A 16,086-nucleotide genomic window follows, 5' to 3' on the forward strand; every position below is an offset into this window, starting at 1 on the left:
CTAAGATTTTGATCTGTTATATACTACTACCTTTGACATCTTTCATGGTAGAATAAAGTCAGGAATTATTTGTAATGTGTAAAAGTTTCAAAGAAAAAAAATGTTTTAAAAGTATCTAACCATTGAATCACACTGCCTAAGAACAGTTTTTAGCTTTGAATTACTTAACTCTGGTAAATGGTGCCTATGATTTGAATTTGATTGGAAATTGGAAGTAGAATTTGCCCTGGAACACAGGTTGTGGCAGGGGTCTGGAAGAGGTTTTTCTCCCAAATAAGCTATGGACTCTTACTTGCAAGGTGAAAATTCCTTTCCAGTTTTCAACTCAAAACCTCAAATTCTCACTATTGAGTTCTTGTCCCATGAAAAATCTCTGGAGTGCTTAATAGAAGATAGTCATCACAAGCTATTTCTCAAAGGTAGGAATTCCTCAGGGTAAAAGTTTGGGGCATATAAATTTCAAATGATCTAATTTGACTGAGCCCCCTTATAGATCTGTTGCATCGCATATGGTCAAGAAACATATTTCTGATGTACACAAGTATTATTTAAAAAAAAAAGAGATGAGAATTCGTTAAAGATAATGACAAACTAAATGGGCCTATTGTAGCTCCTTTGACCAGTCTAAATTAGGCTAAATCAGGTTATTTCTTAAAGAAAAGCTAAAAAGCAAAGAAAGTTTTCTCTTTCACTTTCCTCTTCTCTCTCCCTTCTCTTCTTCCCTGACAAGAGAATTTCAGTGGGGGATGGAAAAGGACTGAGAAAGGAAGCTTCAAGGAAATAGAAATTGTTTGGGATTGTGTTTCATTTATGTCTATGTATCTGATGTGAGATTGTGTCTCATGTATCTGTGTGAATGATGTGGGATCGTCTCTTGCGCATGTTCAGGTTTCTGTTGAAAATGTGATTTTGTTTAATTGTTTGATAACACCACCCCCAAGATTAGGTTAAGAAGGTGGGGAATGGCAGAAAGAAACTTGCTGCTCTAACAGTATCTTGTAAACTAACTAGAAAACTGAATGTGGCATTAAAATACTAATTTAAAATCTTTTCCAGCTAGAAAAAAAGACCATATCAGTGACCCTGGCTTGTTTTTTTTTTTTTTTAAAGCTGGATAAGCCTCACCAAAAAAGGAAGTTTTGTCATCAGGAAATCATCAAAAAGGTCATTGAATTTGATTGGGATGGATATCTAGTTAAGAAATTTTGGAAATCATACAAACTAAAGTTAAGTAAAATCTGTTATATACTGCCATTTAAAAAATCTTTTTGTAGTGGAATAGTTTAAAAAACACAGGAAGATATGAAATGCTTGGAATAAATGGTTCTTGGGTGAAATAATAGTGAAATGAAATTATCAATTGAGGTTCTATATGACATCATTTGGAAAATAAATCCAGGTGTAACTGAATCAATTCTAGTCTCATTTTAAGTGAATTTATCATTATGATGCTATATCAGGAAATTTGTATAGTTTTAAGCTCTTACTTTAGTTATGTGATTTGTGATATATAAAAGAAAAGTGCCCAACAGTTTAATAGTCCATTGTATTAGAAATATTGTTAGAATGTGAATTCTTAAACTTCTTTTGGGTTATGGATTTGTGAAAAGACTGTTGTAATAGTAATAATGGTTTTCTGTGAAGTGGGCATAATAAGAACCTTTTAGAATATCTTCAGCTGTATTTTAAGGCTTTAAGATCTAACCAGATGCTCAGTAAAGTATAGTGATTTGGTTTTTGTTAAGAGCTAGGAATTACGAAGAAAAGATTTTTATTAAAAAAAAAAAACAGGGGCCGCTAGGTGGCGCAGTGGATAGAGCAACGGCCCTGGAGTCAGGAGGAGCTGAGTTCAAATTCGGCCTCAGACACTTAACACTTACTGGCTGTGTGACCCTGGGTAAGTCACTTAACCCCAATTGCCTCACCAAAAAAACCCCCAACAAAACCCAACAACAAACCCCAGTCTCTAACCATTGTGACATCCTGTCCTAAGAATGAATTTCAGACTTTGTCTTCAGTTTCCAACTAGTAAAGTTAGATAATCATCTACTTAATCACTTTTAGGATAAATCTCTAGAAAGACATTAAATCTAATGTTACATAAGTATTGAATATGGTAAAAATATTGGTTATTTGTTAATGTGCTTGTTATTATATGGAATCTTAAATATCTCCTTATGCTATCCAAATTGAGAATTATTTAACTCCTGTAAAATGGGCCACACCTTGTCAGCGTTTAGCCAAATTCCTTAAGTCCCTTTACCTACAAGCCACAAAAACCTTGGAACAGAAAAGCCCCTGTAACAGAAGAGAAAAAGTCAGCATAGTTTAATTTCAATTTGTTATCTGATAAGTTTCAGAGGTCCTAGTTCCTTAGAGAAAAGGAGGAAACAAATTTTTACATAACAGGAAAAAAGTCACTAAGCCTTTCACAAAAGTATTATATGAATTTATGAATGATAATGTTTTTCTTTTACAAATGCAGATTATTAGGCCAGAGAAATAAAAATTACCATTAGTTATTATAAATCCACAGTTGATTTAAGCCAAAATCTGCCCTAAAGGAAATAAGATTGTCTGAATGTGTGCTTTTCTATCAGGATTATTATGGTATATTAAGACTTAACATTAAAAGGATGTTATTTAGCATTAAGAATTTTTTTTTTTTAGTGAGGCAATTGGGGTTAAGTGACTTGCCCAGGGTCACACAGCTAGTAAGTGTTAAGTGTCTGAGGCCGCATTTGAACTCAGGTCCTCCTGACTCCAGGGCCGGTGCTCTATCCACTGTGCCACCTAGCTGCCCCGGCATTAAGAAATCTACTAGCTGTGTGACCCCAAGACAATTCTATCTCTTTCAGTTTACTTTTCTGTAAAAGGGATGATAATAGAGCTTATCTCCCAGAATTGTTGTGAGGATCACATGATTGCAAAGTGCTTGGCATAGGGCAAGTATTATATAAAGTATAGAGCAAAAGCATGCAACTGAATTAAGAATACCTGATTGGTAATTAATTGCTTTTGTTTCAAGTTTTAAAAACTTCTAATGTTTTAAGCTATTGTTTCTAAATTTTCTTACAATGTATAAATTAGTGAAAAATTGTATCAGCTATGGTGAAAAAGCAACTTCTATCAGGGTAGAAAAAGTGAAAGGTTGTTGTTGCAATATTGAATTAATTGGTTATTAGATTAATATTAAAACATCTAAATCACTGTAATAAGCTGTGAGAAAGATCTTACTGTTTTGACCTGAATTTGTTGGTATTAAGCAATAGTAAATTAGTGCCTGAATTTGTCATATGTATACGATATACTAGTGAACATTGGTAACTTATGAGCTGTTTCATATCACCTTAAAGGGAAATATGAGTTTACTTATGATTGTTATTTGAAATTAGAACATGTGTAGGAACACTTGTAGAGCAGTTGAGTTGTTTCAAAGATTTTCTCATTGTTTAAAGGAATTCTGAGGCCAGTATCCTCTGTTTGTGCTTATGTGGTTGATAGCTGAACCTGTTTTACTATGTGCTATTGTATGAGACTATTTTCTAGTCTATTCTCTGTTTGCAGTTTGGGATTGTTTACACTTATTTCAACTATTGTTTGTTATTGAGCATCTTAAGACAGATTCACTTATGTAGTGTTAACTCAGGGATGAAAAGCATCAATTTAACATGGGTACAAGTATAGTTAATGCTTGCTACCTAGGCCATATGATCCTTGAGAAGTGAATTCACTTGAAGTACTGATTGTTCGAGTTTGCTATTTAAGACATTATGGGACTATTTATGACATTAATTGATAGTCATCATAGAAATACTACATTACTCCTGAGACAGTAAGCAGCCATGGTGCCAACAACTCTGAGAAGTTTTACACATCATGAGTAGCAGGTGGTGGACTATCATGGGAAAGGCTGAGAGAATGACTTTTGGCAGGCTGAGGTAGTCTTCTCCCAGATTAAGGACACATGGGATGTAAACTATCCTACCTGACTGATTTTAGGCCTTGCATACTGCATTTGGCTGTCTATATAACTCCTGCCTGGAGTGGACATGAAGTTTGGGGAAGCATTATTCCCCGTGAATTTTGTCCCTTTTCTTTTATTGAAAATTCCTATAATCTTATGTGATCAGCATGAGCACAATTTTGGATCTTCATCCCTTAGGTCAACACTGTAATATCTGGGTGAGATGCAGGCATAAGACTCAAGTTATTTGGCCTAGAAATTCTAGTCTCTTTTAGAATCTAAACAACTAGAGTGTATAAGCATCTAGCTTTGTCATCTTAATAAATGTAAAACATTTAAAAACTGAATCAGAAATATCTCAAGCTTGTTTTGAAGAAAATTTTAATGCAACCAGTTTTCGAGGGGGTAACATAGAATGTTTTGTTACACCTACGGAGAGATCAACTTTAAGTTTTATGTAATGTGGAAATAACACCTGTCTGTGGAGCATGTCCTATAATACAAACATGGTTTATTATGGACAAATTATTTGACATACACTGTTCTAAAACTAATTAAGTGTCATCCTAAGTCCTGTACTACAATTGAAATTAACTTGGTAACTTTTATGTAAGAAGAGTATGCTTACAAGAGTATTCTGTAACCTAAGTTTTATGTGAGGATTAGATCTTAAATGATAAAGAATTTTTGGAGAAATAAGGTCAAATAGATATATATGTAATTTGGAAAGATTTCAGAGTTCTGCTTTCTGTGGTATTTTGAAACATTTAGGTTATGGCTTGCAGGTATCAAGGTAGTGGTAACCCTTAGGCCTGTTGTTAATATTTGTTAGAGACAGAATTAGATAAAGCTGTAAACAGTATGGAGGCACTCATGTTATAAATTCTTTAAGGTTCAGGTAAACTATGAGACCTTGATTTTGATATTCCTTTTATAGCCCTATTGTTAATAAGATCAGAACCATAAGGTTTGAGGTAGTTTTTACTGCATGGAATAATTATTGGGGGAGTAGAATTTGAGAGACTGTTATCAATTTGTATTGAGATCTATTTTGTAAGAGATTTTAACAGGGACATCTGAGGAGTCCCTACAAGTAATTTGAAACCTGAGAAGGAAATCTACTGAAGAGGTGCCCTGGAGACAAGACATCTTCCAGACTGCCCCCCCCCCAAAAAAAAGGAGTTCCAGAGACCAGACAGCTATATGGGATATCTGAGATCTGAGATGATATTGCTAACTGAATGCATTACTGAAATTACAGAGACTTGATATTAGCTAATGCTGTTAACCATGCTTGATATTATAGTTTTGGTAATTATTGACATTTGTTCCTTGTGTTTTACCTGGGGGTTGTTACGGAAAGTAGAATGAGGATACAATTTTCCAAGGAACAAAACCAGTCTTGATTTGTAGTCAAACAAATCCAACACTCACACATGCCTCCCTGAGAATTGGACAGGTATATGCTATATATATATATATATATATTTTTTAGCGAGGCAACTGGGGTTAAGTGACTTGCCCAGGGTCACACAGCTAGTAAGTGTTAAGTGTCTGAGGCCGGATTTGAACTCGGGTACTCCTGACTCCAGAGCCGGTGCTCTATCCACTGCGCCACCTAGCTGCCCCTAGGTATATGCTATATTGAGTTAATGAGGCCCCAATTTTTCCTCCTGAAAGATACCTATAGAACAGGATTAGGTATTCAGTTATATGAAGAGCTAGGAAGATAGAAAAGGAGTTTAGATACAAGACTTACTGCCACAGGGAATACTAATGGATGGGGAGACGAACAGCCTCCAGGGATATATGAGCCAGCTACTTGGACACAAGATGGGAGTTGGGATTATTGAACCTTGATCTATATTCCGAATAGGCTTATCATACTGTAAACCATGTTAGAGATAATAACCAATCAGACTACCATGGTTTTGGAACTATTGGCATTTCAAGGCACTCGGATGAGGGAAGGCATGTTACCACATATCTTGGCCTAGACCATCTGTTGACCAAAGAAGGGGGTGTGTGTGTGAAACTGAATTTAAGTACTCATTGCCTAAAATTGATAATGGGAGAGCGGTGAAGGAAATAGCAAGTAATATTAGATAAATGGTGCACATGCCAGTACAGAAGTGGAACTCCCTTTGGAAGGGACTTACTGGGAGTTGGTGGAAACAAATTGTTTTTTTTTTTTTTTGTACTATGTGCTATTTCTGAATTGATATTAATTCCATGTCTAATTCCTCATTTATTAACTTAATTATTAGAAGGGTAGAGGGGATGTAGGCAGTAACTCTACTGAAAGGAGCTGAAGAAAATTATCAAATGATGATTCTTCAATGAAGGATTAAACAAAGTCTGGATCAGAAGATGGAAGACATGGTAAAACAGAGGAGGGAATCTTTGCATTAGGGAAATAATATAAGGACCCACTGTGACAAGCATGTTTTGCACAACTTCCTTAGAAGTGTGTGCCCTTTCTTCTAAGATTTTAATAAAATGACCTCCTGGAAAGGAGAACAGATGATGGTCACGAAGAGACGGAAAAAGTCAGGAGACTTGAGTATTTTGATGTAGAGCAAGCTAGTTCTAAACTATATAATCAATAGAATGAGGAGCCCAATAGAAATAAAGAGGAGGGATTGTGAGGAAAGGAGTAATGGTCTGCTCTCAGTAGGACACAACCACCACATCAGTACTGTTCAAATTGTACTCCTCCAGACCTGTTTGAGGACTTAGATCTTGGTTCCCCTCCTCTTTCGGTAGATGGAACACATGAGCTGGTCTCAACTAGGTCCTCTCCTGGGCTGTGTCCATATAAGGGAGGATTGAAGGAATGTCCCTGTGTCACCCCCCTATTAGCAAAGAACTCAAAATATTTATGGAAATTAGGGTTAAGAATACTGTATTCTGATTAGTTAGTGTTCACACTTAGATTGTAACCCTTAAGTAATCAGTCAATGATGAACAAGGGGAGGGTCCATTTCATGTTAGGGATTAGGGATAAAAGGGGTCTGTGAGCCCCTATGTTTTGCACTTGCTGGTTGTAGCACTTATTTGCAAGTTCCCATTCTTGTGAGAATGAAAATAAATGAGCCTTTGACACTTCCCTGCTGAGTTTCAGAGGGTTATTGAGCAGGGATTGTTTTCCTCTCATCTCTCTCAGTCACTTTCTCTAGCGACCAATACCTAAGGACCACTACCACCTATTTCCCCTGAGACACAAAACTGGAATTCCAATATACCTAAAATTCCAGCTCTTAATAAACAAGGGCAGTAGTGACTGTAACTCATGAGTTGATTCAAAACTCCCAAAGAGATGATGTTAATAAAAATTTTTAGCCATAAAAATGGATTACACAGTGAAACAGGTTTAATAAGTGATTATTAAAATAATCATAAATTATCTTTTCATTACTGAAAATCTCAAAGAATTTTTCCACTTGTAATTAAAGTAACCACTTTATGTCATGCAAAAGTATTTTTATTACATTCATGAATACAGACAATATTTCAATACAAGTATGTATACGATTCACAAATCAGAAGGTCAGTGAGAAATTAAAATTTTCTTAAATACTATCAAAGTTTTACATTGTATGCTATTGGCATACTTATATTCACAGTTTTCAAAGTAAGAAAAACAAATGTTTAATTTAACTTCAGTTGTAAGACAAATGCATATATAATGTGACACATTCACTAGTTTTGGTCTGTTCTTCTAAAACATGACAAAAGTCACTTAGGAGGAGAAATTTCTTAAAAGAACAAACTCAACAAGTCAGCAGCATATTTTTACTTAAACTTGTTTGGAAGTTAATGTTCTACTAAACAAAGTGCAAAGTCAGTTCTTCAGCTGAGATTTCAAAAGTTAAAAGCACAAATCAACAGGTTTAAAGAACTTCATCAAACTGGTTGTATACTGATATCACTAAAAAGTAAATGCTTTTAATCAGATTGCTCTCAAATTTTAAGATTTAATAACACAACATTGATTTTATTAGTCAATTGTACAAGAGTCAGAAGAAAGCAACCCCTCTCTATACCACTGTTATTCACAGATTGTGGATTATCCACAGAATGGACAGATAGCCTACAATAAGCTGCCCCTAAGGAACCAGTGCTTTTAACATTCCTTGTTACTGGAAAGCCTTTGGGGCTATACACTCTGCATGAATACAGGCAACTCCCTTGTCTTGTTTCATTTAAATATAATGCTGAATTCTATAGCTCTGTCCAATCCACATTCTCCCTGGAGGGGGGGGAGAAAAGGGCTGGGAGAGGGAAGGAGAATGGAAAAGAGCTACAGAGAACAAGATTGTAATAATTTAGTCAAACTTTTAATTCACAACAAAGGCTTTACAGAATGGAAAAGGTGATCATGCAATAAAAAGTTTCTGTTTTGATTCAGTGTTTTATCATCTAATAGTATTCTTATTCTTGTAGCCATACAAAAAGACTGAAAGAATATCCTCTCCATTCTCTGAACACATTTTAAAACATTCGTGTGGAATTTGGTAATCTAGCCGTATAATTCATTTGCAGCATTTTTATCCAGTCACTTCAGTTCATGGACACCTTGCCAATTATAAATTTCAATTGTACATTTTCGTTCATATCTTATCCTATCAATTTTTCTGCCAATTAATTTATAGCAATACTTCCTGCAAATCATATCTTGGCAAAGTATAACACTAAATGCCCTGAATTCCAGTTCTGTTATGGGACCAAAACCTGGGCTCAGGACTTACGGTGTTCCTAAGCAAGAACAGGATCCAGAAGCACTGAAGAGAGGATAGGTGCCCCTTCCTATCCACACTGGCAGCATAATTAAAAGACCACAAAAAAGATGGTCTCTGCAGCATCCAATTTCTGAAAGACTGACATCTGACTTTCCCTTCTAGCTGCGGTTTGTGTATTTTTTTTTGCCTACATAAATCCTGTTTGTGCACATACACACACAAATTCACAAAAGAAACAAAAGGACTTCATGTGTCTGGGTTATTTTTGTCACAAATACTCTATTTGGTTACAAGCTTGAAAAACATTCTCTTATCCCCATGCTATCGAAGGCCTGACCAACTGTGTAAATAAGATGCCCATCCGGAGGGTCGAGAGGTACTTTCTTCTTCACCTTTGTAGAGAAAAAAAAAATCTATTTAAATTCTTCAGTATCAAAGATATGCACATATGAAATAAAACCAAAACCTTTCAGGGAGTAGTTGCTTCTCTGGTTTATAGTCCATCCTAAATCCATTAGTTATGTGTTAAAATTCTGTCCTCGTCGTCTTTTTTTTTTTTTTTTTTTGGTAGAACACTAGACTTATTCCTTTAAGGGAGAACAGCACTATTTACCAAATTTAGTAATTCATCAGAGTTCTTCTCAACTTCCAAACAATGCTGTGGAGTCGAAAATTTAAAAGGCCTAATGTAAAAATCTAGCTGCAGAAATTAAGAATTGATCCTTCTTTAAATATACATGGTAAATAGTACATGACTACAAGAACTATTTTTCAGAAGGGCAATTCTCTTGTATTATATACTTCTGTTTCCTTGTAATCAATATTTATTGACTTTGCCCTTGTGAAGATACAAAAAAAAATGCACGAAGTGCTCCGCACATTTATATATCTAAACTGCAAAGAAATTTTTAAAGAATATTTCAAAATAGAAACACATGCATTAATCTTCCTTCAAGAACAAACTTTTAGAAAGGATAACTCTATCCTTTAACTGAAAAACAAAACTCTTCAGGTATTCTGCAATGGGGAGTAACATTCAAATTCTCAGTGCTACAGTAAGTACCCATGAAACTGCTAGGGATCATCTTCCTAACTTTTATGGGTCTATGCTTAATTTGAAAAAAGTATAACTTCTTCAATAAAACCATAATTTTGGGTGGAATTTAGGGTTAGGAGCACCAACACAATTAGTTTTTGAAAAGCTTAAAGCTTAAATTGTACCTTTTATTATGAAATATGGTATGAAATGTTATGAACATATGGGAGTGATGCTGAAATAATTAACTGTATTTTTGATGTCCTAAAAATTTAGATAAGTTTGTCACTGAATAAGTTTATTTCTTTCATATCTACGACAGACTAAAAACATTGAAAAGAAATATAATCTGAGTTTGAACCTTGAAATTTATGAAAATATACACAGAAATATGTGACATACAGTACATGTATATATATGACATATGTCTACATAAAGACATGTAAAATGGACAAATCACTCTTAAGTCTGACATTTAGGGAAAATTTTAATCTCACCAACCTTGAGCAATTGCAACAAGCTTTCCTTTCTCTTCAGGACTGAGCTGCAACATTGTGTCTATGACAGGAAGAAGCCTCTCTCTTTCACTCCCTGCTTTTAGAAATATAAACTGTAGCAGGACATTCTTCAAGTATTCTAGGTTGGCTACTGACTTCTCCCGCTCCTGGTTCCTTTCCAGTCTTCTTATTTCACTTTTGAGAAGCTATAAAGACAGACAGATTTGAAAACACATATAAAGGCACTAAGCTGGTATTTTTTCAGCGGTCTCAAATGGTAATTCCACAAATTCTAGCTCTCTAAGCTTCTCCCCATTATGGTACATGAGTTATCAAAGAAAACAGAAGTTCCATATTTGCAGTCTGTAAATGTGCTGCATCACACCAATTCCTAAAGGTTTCATGAACCACTGTGTGCAGGAGTACTGTCCTGTGCTGCTTTGCATGCCATCTGTTTGGCAGGAAAGCTGCTGTATGAATTGCAGTCTTTCAAGAGTTCCATAATCTAAGGGATTTCTTTTAGATCTTTCCATACCTCTCTCTCCTGAGTATAGTTCAAATGCTCTTACCTGGCATTCAAGGCCCTCCACAATTTGAAAGCAAGCTTTCTTTCAGCTTTAACTGATTCTATAGCTAATCTGGTCCACTACTCTTTGAAGTCACCATGTTCCTTCCATCCATCCCTTTGGATCCCATTGTCACCTATGCCTAGAACAACCTCCCACTTTCCTTCTTCTGTGTGAGAATTCTTATTCATTCTTGAAAACTTGAATCCCAGTGCCATCTCATCCTTAAGCGCCTTCTGTGATCTGTGGGTAGATAAAAATATCCCTCTTTGGATTTTACACAAAGGTCCTTGGATTTGCAGTTCTCCAATGGAAATATCATACGATGCCATTATAGTTATCTATGCTTGTTTTGTCTCCCACTAGCGTATAGGCACAAGGGAGAAAGGGCTACATTTTCTAGTCTCCTAAGGGTCTAGAACAGTGCTCTGCGCATAACAGATGCCCAATCAATGCTTGATGAATAAATGTTTCTTGAATTTCAAGTAGTTCATGCTTTATAGCTTTTCTATCCCTGAAAGATACAGCATGACTTTTTGGTGAAGATATGCTTAGTAGGCGTCTCAGATAGAAAGAATGCTTACAAATATTTACTGTTTCACTGGTGACTGGGTTTGGTTAGACTCACCTTAATTTGCTCCATAAGAATTGCGTTGGTTGCTTCAGTTTCCCTAAGGAGACCATTCAAGTGGTCAGCACTCTTTGTGGTGGAATTCAGCTTCTGAACCAATTCTTCTTTGCTGAGTTCTTCGTGCCACAAAGGAGGCTCTGAAATTTTATTGTTTGAAGATTAATTTCCAAATGAAAATACCCAGGGTTAGGAAATGGAGTATCTTATGTGAGTAACAGCAAGTTGGTCAGTGTCACTGGATCACAGAAATTGGGAAGTGGGGAAAGGGGAAAGGAAGGTGTTAAGAACACTGGAAAAGGGGCAGCTAGATGGCGCAGTGGTTAAAGCACCGGCCCTGGATTCAGGAGTACCTGAGTTCAAATTCGGCTCCAGACACTTGACACTTACTAGCTGTGTGACCCTGGGCAAGTCACTTAACCCCCATTGCCTGCCCAACCCCGCCCCCCCAAAAAAAACCCAACCAAACAAAAAAAAACACTGGAAAGGTAGGTGAGGGCCAGGTTGTGAAGGGCTTTGAATGCCAAACAGAAGATTTTATATTTGATTGTGGGGATGACAGGAACACAGGAATTTAGGAAATAGGGGAGTGATATGGTCACACCTGTACTTAGCACTATTTATGGGCTCTTGGTTAACATTTGAAGTTTAGGGAAGAGAGATTCAAGCTGACTTGACTGACAGCAAAAGACTCGACTCTAGTACCAACTCCAGACAAATCCCAGGCAATTAACATTTGTGGAGACCAGCTGTGCACAAAGCACCAAAGAGGGATTACAAAATAAACAGTCTTCAAGGAAATAAGATTAGACAACATTAGCCATCAAAAGTGAAATAAATTTTCGGGGGCAGCTAGATAGTTCAGTGGATAGAGTACTGGCCCTGGATTCAGGAGGACCTGAGTTCAAATCCAGCCTCAGACACTTGACATTTACTAGCTGTGTGACCCTGGGCAAGTCACTTAACCCTCATTGCCCCGCCAAAACCAAAAAAGTGAAATAAATTTTCTAGTCCAACACTTTTATTATGGATAAAGAAACTGAGGCCAAGAAAGGTGAAGTCACAGAGCCCCTTTGTTGAAGAATCTAGATCATGGGATTTAGAGCTATACAGGGTCTTTGTGATCATCTTAAATACCAATGTCCTTACTTTGCAGATGAGTAAACTGAAGACCAGAGAGTTTAATTTGTTGCAAAGCCAGGATTTGCAGAGTCAACCACTGTTTCTGGATTCAACAGTGAAGGCAAATATTTATTAAAATTTTGAAGGACAAAAAGTTAACTGTTAAATAAAAGAATCAGTGTCACTAGTTCTGAACCCAGTAGGCAATTATGGAATCATATGAAAACAATAAAACTTTCAGTTTATAAATGGGGCAAGGAACAATTAATATTACATTTTAATCTTGGGGGGGATGAGAACTCAGGGCTCTAAGAGACCGACTTGACAAGGGTCACCCATCTAGTTTCAGAGAAGGGCTTACATTCAAGTCTTACTAACTCCAAAGCCAGCTCTCTATCCAATAGGTCCTTTTGCCTCTTTTTACTTTTTTTTAATATTGCCACTGAATTCTGATGCATCCACCTGGCTCAGATTTAGGAGAGAACTAGAGCTTATTTAAACAAAATCTCAAAACACACTCTAGGTAAGGCTTTAATATTTGCAAAGAGGGAAGGAGTGCAATGGAATTCAAAAAAGCATCATCATGATGCAGCAGGGGCCCTTCGTGATTTATGATTTAAAAAATGAACATACCAAGTTTAGTTTCAGGAGAATTAAGAAGCTGTTCCAGAGATGGAGTATGGATACTGGCAGAAGACACAGACTCAGTGTCAGTTGTTTCCATTCCTTCCCCCTCCTCCCTGGCTACAGTGTGCATTTCAAGGAGGGGTAGGTCTGTGTTTCTCCTTTCACGAAGATTCTTCAGTGGCTGATGTGAAGAAGCTGAATCTAATTAGAAAAAAATAAAACAACAAGAATGGTATGTCTTTGAATGCATAAACGGAAAAAAAGGTCAAAATACTTTCCATGATCTGATGAAAGGAATTCCAAATATGTTTGTGTACATGCCTAAGTCAAAGACCAGCAACGAAAATGAAATGATAATTGGGACAAATTCAAAGGTGGGAAAATTATTTAATTGAAAGAGCCAAGTGATACAAAGAAGGAATTCCTAGCTTAACCCTTAAAAAAATCAGAAATGAATATATTTCATAACAACATAGAATCTTTTATCATTCAATCCATTTCTACAGGGACTGAAAGTTATTGCCTTCTAAACAGCTGGATGAGGTAAAATGGTCCTCACAACAGGCAGCTTCTAACACTTACAAACGTTTTGGTAACTCAAGGTGGAGTGTTATTACACTACTAAACACATGCATAAATCTTAATTTCTCTACTCCTTTCCTCCTGCCCTCAGCCAACATTTGTATAAATAGTAGAGAAGAGTATATGTGTGAGGGGATGGCAGAAGTCCAAGGTGATAACTAAATTTCATATGGTTGGTGTTGGAGGAAAGTAAAATATATATTTTTTTGTTTTGATTTTGGTTTTTTGGTGAGGCAATTGGGGTTAAGTGACTTGCCCAGGGTCACACAGCTAGTAATTGTTAAGTGTCTGAGATTGGATTTGAACTCAGGTTCTCCTGACTCCAGGGCTGGTGCTCTATCCACTGCACCACCTAGCTGCCCCTGAAAATATTTTTTTTTTGGGGGGCAATGGGGGTTAAGTGACTTGCCCAGGGTCACACAGCTAGTAAGTGTCAAGTGTCTGAGGCCGGATTTGAACTCAGGTACTCCTGAATCCAGGGCCGGTGCTTTAACCATTGTGCCATCTAGCTGCCCTGAAAATAAAATATTTTTTAACAATATTGCTTTGGGCTGGGTAAACCTAGCCCGAAAATGTGCCGCTTGACTGCTTTCAAGATGCTGCAATACTTTTTACTTGATTCAAAGGGTTTGTTAAGCATCTAGTCATTCCTTTTGGGCAGCAGGATCTACATCTAACTAGTCATCTTGGTAGAGGTGAAGTCACATCAACCTTTTCTACCTAGTAGTAGTATTAAAAGAGAACTCAAAAACATCTTTAAAAAACTATCCAGAAGATGTCCCTTCGATAATAGTTTAGGCTTTAACTTTCTTGTAACACGTGAAGCTAAAGCTTTGGGGAATGAGGTGTTTTGTTATTCTTCTATCATAAAAACATTTAAATCAGTCTGTTTAATGGATAGCAACAAAGAATGCTGTACAGTTCCCCGAAATACTAGGACTAAGCACCACTCTATGGAGATTAATGGAGTGAGTTTAATGTCAAAGAAAAGGAAATATTACCTGACACAGTAGATAGGGTATAAGTGAGGATTTGTTATTCTAAAAGGTCATGTGGGCTGAAAATATGAACTTAATGATTTAGATTACAGTCATGGATAATTTAGGATTAAGTTAAAGATATTTATGGTATATTCTTAAGTTTCTGAGACTGATTTAATGAAGGGTAATAACCACTGCAAAAATTTATCAACAGGAAGATTTCAGTGTAGTATTTCTTATGGTCATATGACTGGAATTTAGGGAAGTGGTCAAAGTCTGAAAGTTAAAAAAATGAGATCACCAACTTTCATGAATGCACACATACTTCTGGTAGTAGGGTCACTCTTAAGTTGGAAATACTGAGCTTCCACTTTGGAAAGTTGCTGTTGCAGTGTCTCCATGGTCTTCCTGTGCTCTTCCTGCAAATGTCTCACTTGATCCCGGAAGTTATTGCGGAGTGTTTCATTCTGGGATGATAGCTGACTCACAGTCTGTGCATGTTCTGACTTCATCATCATGTTCTCTGACTGTATTGAACAGAGCCTGAAGGATGAAAGAAATTTATTTTCTAAAACCATTTAACTTTACTTGTTGCTTCTTTAAGGACTGGGTGGGAAAACAGAAAAATCAGTTCCTCTAAGGAAATTATATGACAGAAGCCCTTCTAGAGTCTCAATTCTACATTTCTTTGAAATCTGTTATAGCCTCATGTTGTTGCTCCCAGTATGAAATGCTAGACACCTGCTTCTCTGAGTAAGTCTTAAAATGTTTAAAAATATCAGTCCTAATATTTTAGGACCAATTTATTTCTTCTTTCTAGGGCATGGCTAGTAGTAGGCCTCCACCAGTCACTGACGACCATGGATCAGCCCCCTGAAGAGCCATAGACCACAGTGTGGCTGAGTGTTGTATCTACCCCATGAGGAGTAGCTGGAGTGTCCTCTCCAGGGCGCTGGCCTGGGCAGATCAATATGGAAAACAAGCTGTTGCTCATGCAGCAGGTTTTCCCTCTCCATGACATTGGTGGATCCAAAGGAGAGGCAGAGCCAGTACAGTTTGGCACCAGTGCCTCCGCAGGAGTTGCCAGAGGGATGTGATGTCCAACATCCAACTGCCTAAGGGACTCCAACTCCTGATTTTTCCTCGGGGGTTAACTCCCAAAGCTTTTCCCATGTATGGGTAGAGCCGCAAGGCAGCGGAGGTTTAAAATCAGGATTTCCTTCCCCTAGGTGAGTTGCCTACCAAGGCTGACGAGTCCCACCTGCTCAAAAGAGCCCCACCTGCCCGAAATGACTGGTTTTAAGGCGCCAGTGACAAGCCAGTGACTCACCTTTGCCCC

The 16,086-nt window shown here is 37.0% G+C and overlaps 1 protein-coding gene across 1 annotated transcript in view; it reads right to left on the bottom strand.

Annotated features, from left to right (window-relative positions):
* Window positions 1-7,386: 7,386 nt before the first annotated feature.
* The window catches only part of GCC2 (GRIP and coiled-coil domain containing 2), a 55,032-nt gene continuing 46,332 nt past the window's right edge, over window positions 7,387-16,086 (bottom strand). Inside the window, exons 19-23 of the mRNA XM_043992700.1 lie at window positions 15,073-15,290; window positions 13,192-13,386; window positions 11,437-11,576; window positions 10,247-10,448; window positions 7,387-9,101 (exon numbers count right to left, since the gene is read on the bottom strand). Coding sequence (XP_043848635.1) covers window positions 9,031-9,101; window positions 10,247-10,448; window positions 11,437-11,576; window positions 13,192-13,386; window positions 15,073-15,290 — 826 coding nt within the window. The 3' untranslated portion in view covers window positions 7,387-9,030. The remainder of the gene's footprint in view (window positions 9,102-10,246; window positions 10,449-11,436; window positions 11,577-13,191; window positions 13,387-15,072; window positions 15,291-16,086) is intronic.

This window comes from Dromiciops gliroides, chromosome 3 (assembly GCF_019393635.1).
Source record: "Dromiciops gliroides isolate mDroGli1 chromosome 3, mDroGli1.pri, whole genome shotgun sequence".
NCBI lineage: Eukaryota > Metazoa > Chordata > Mammalia > Microbiotheria > Microbiotheriidae > Dromiciops > Dromiciops gliroides.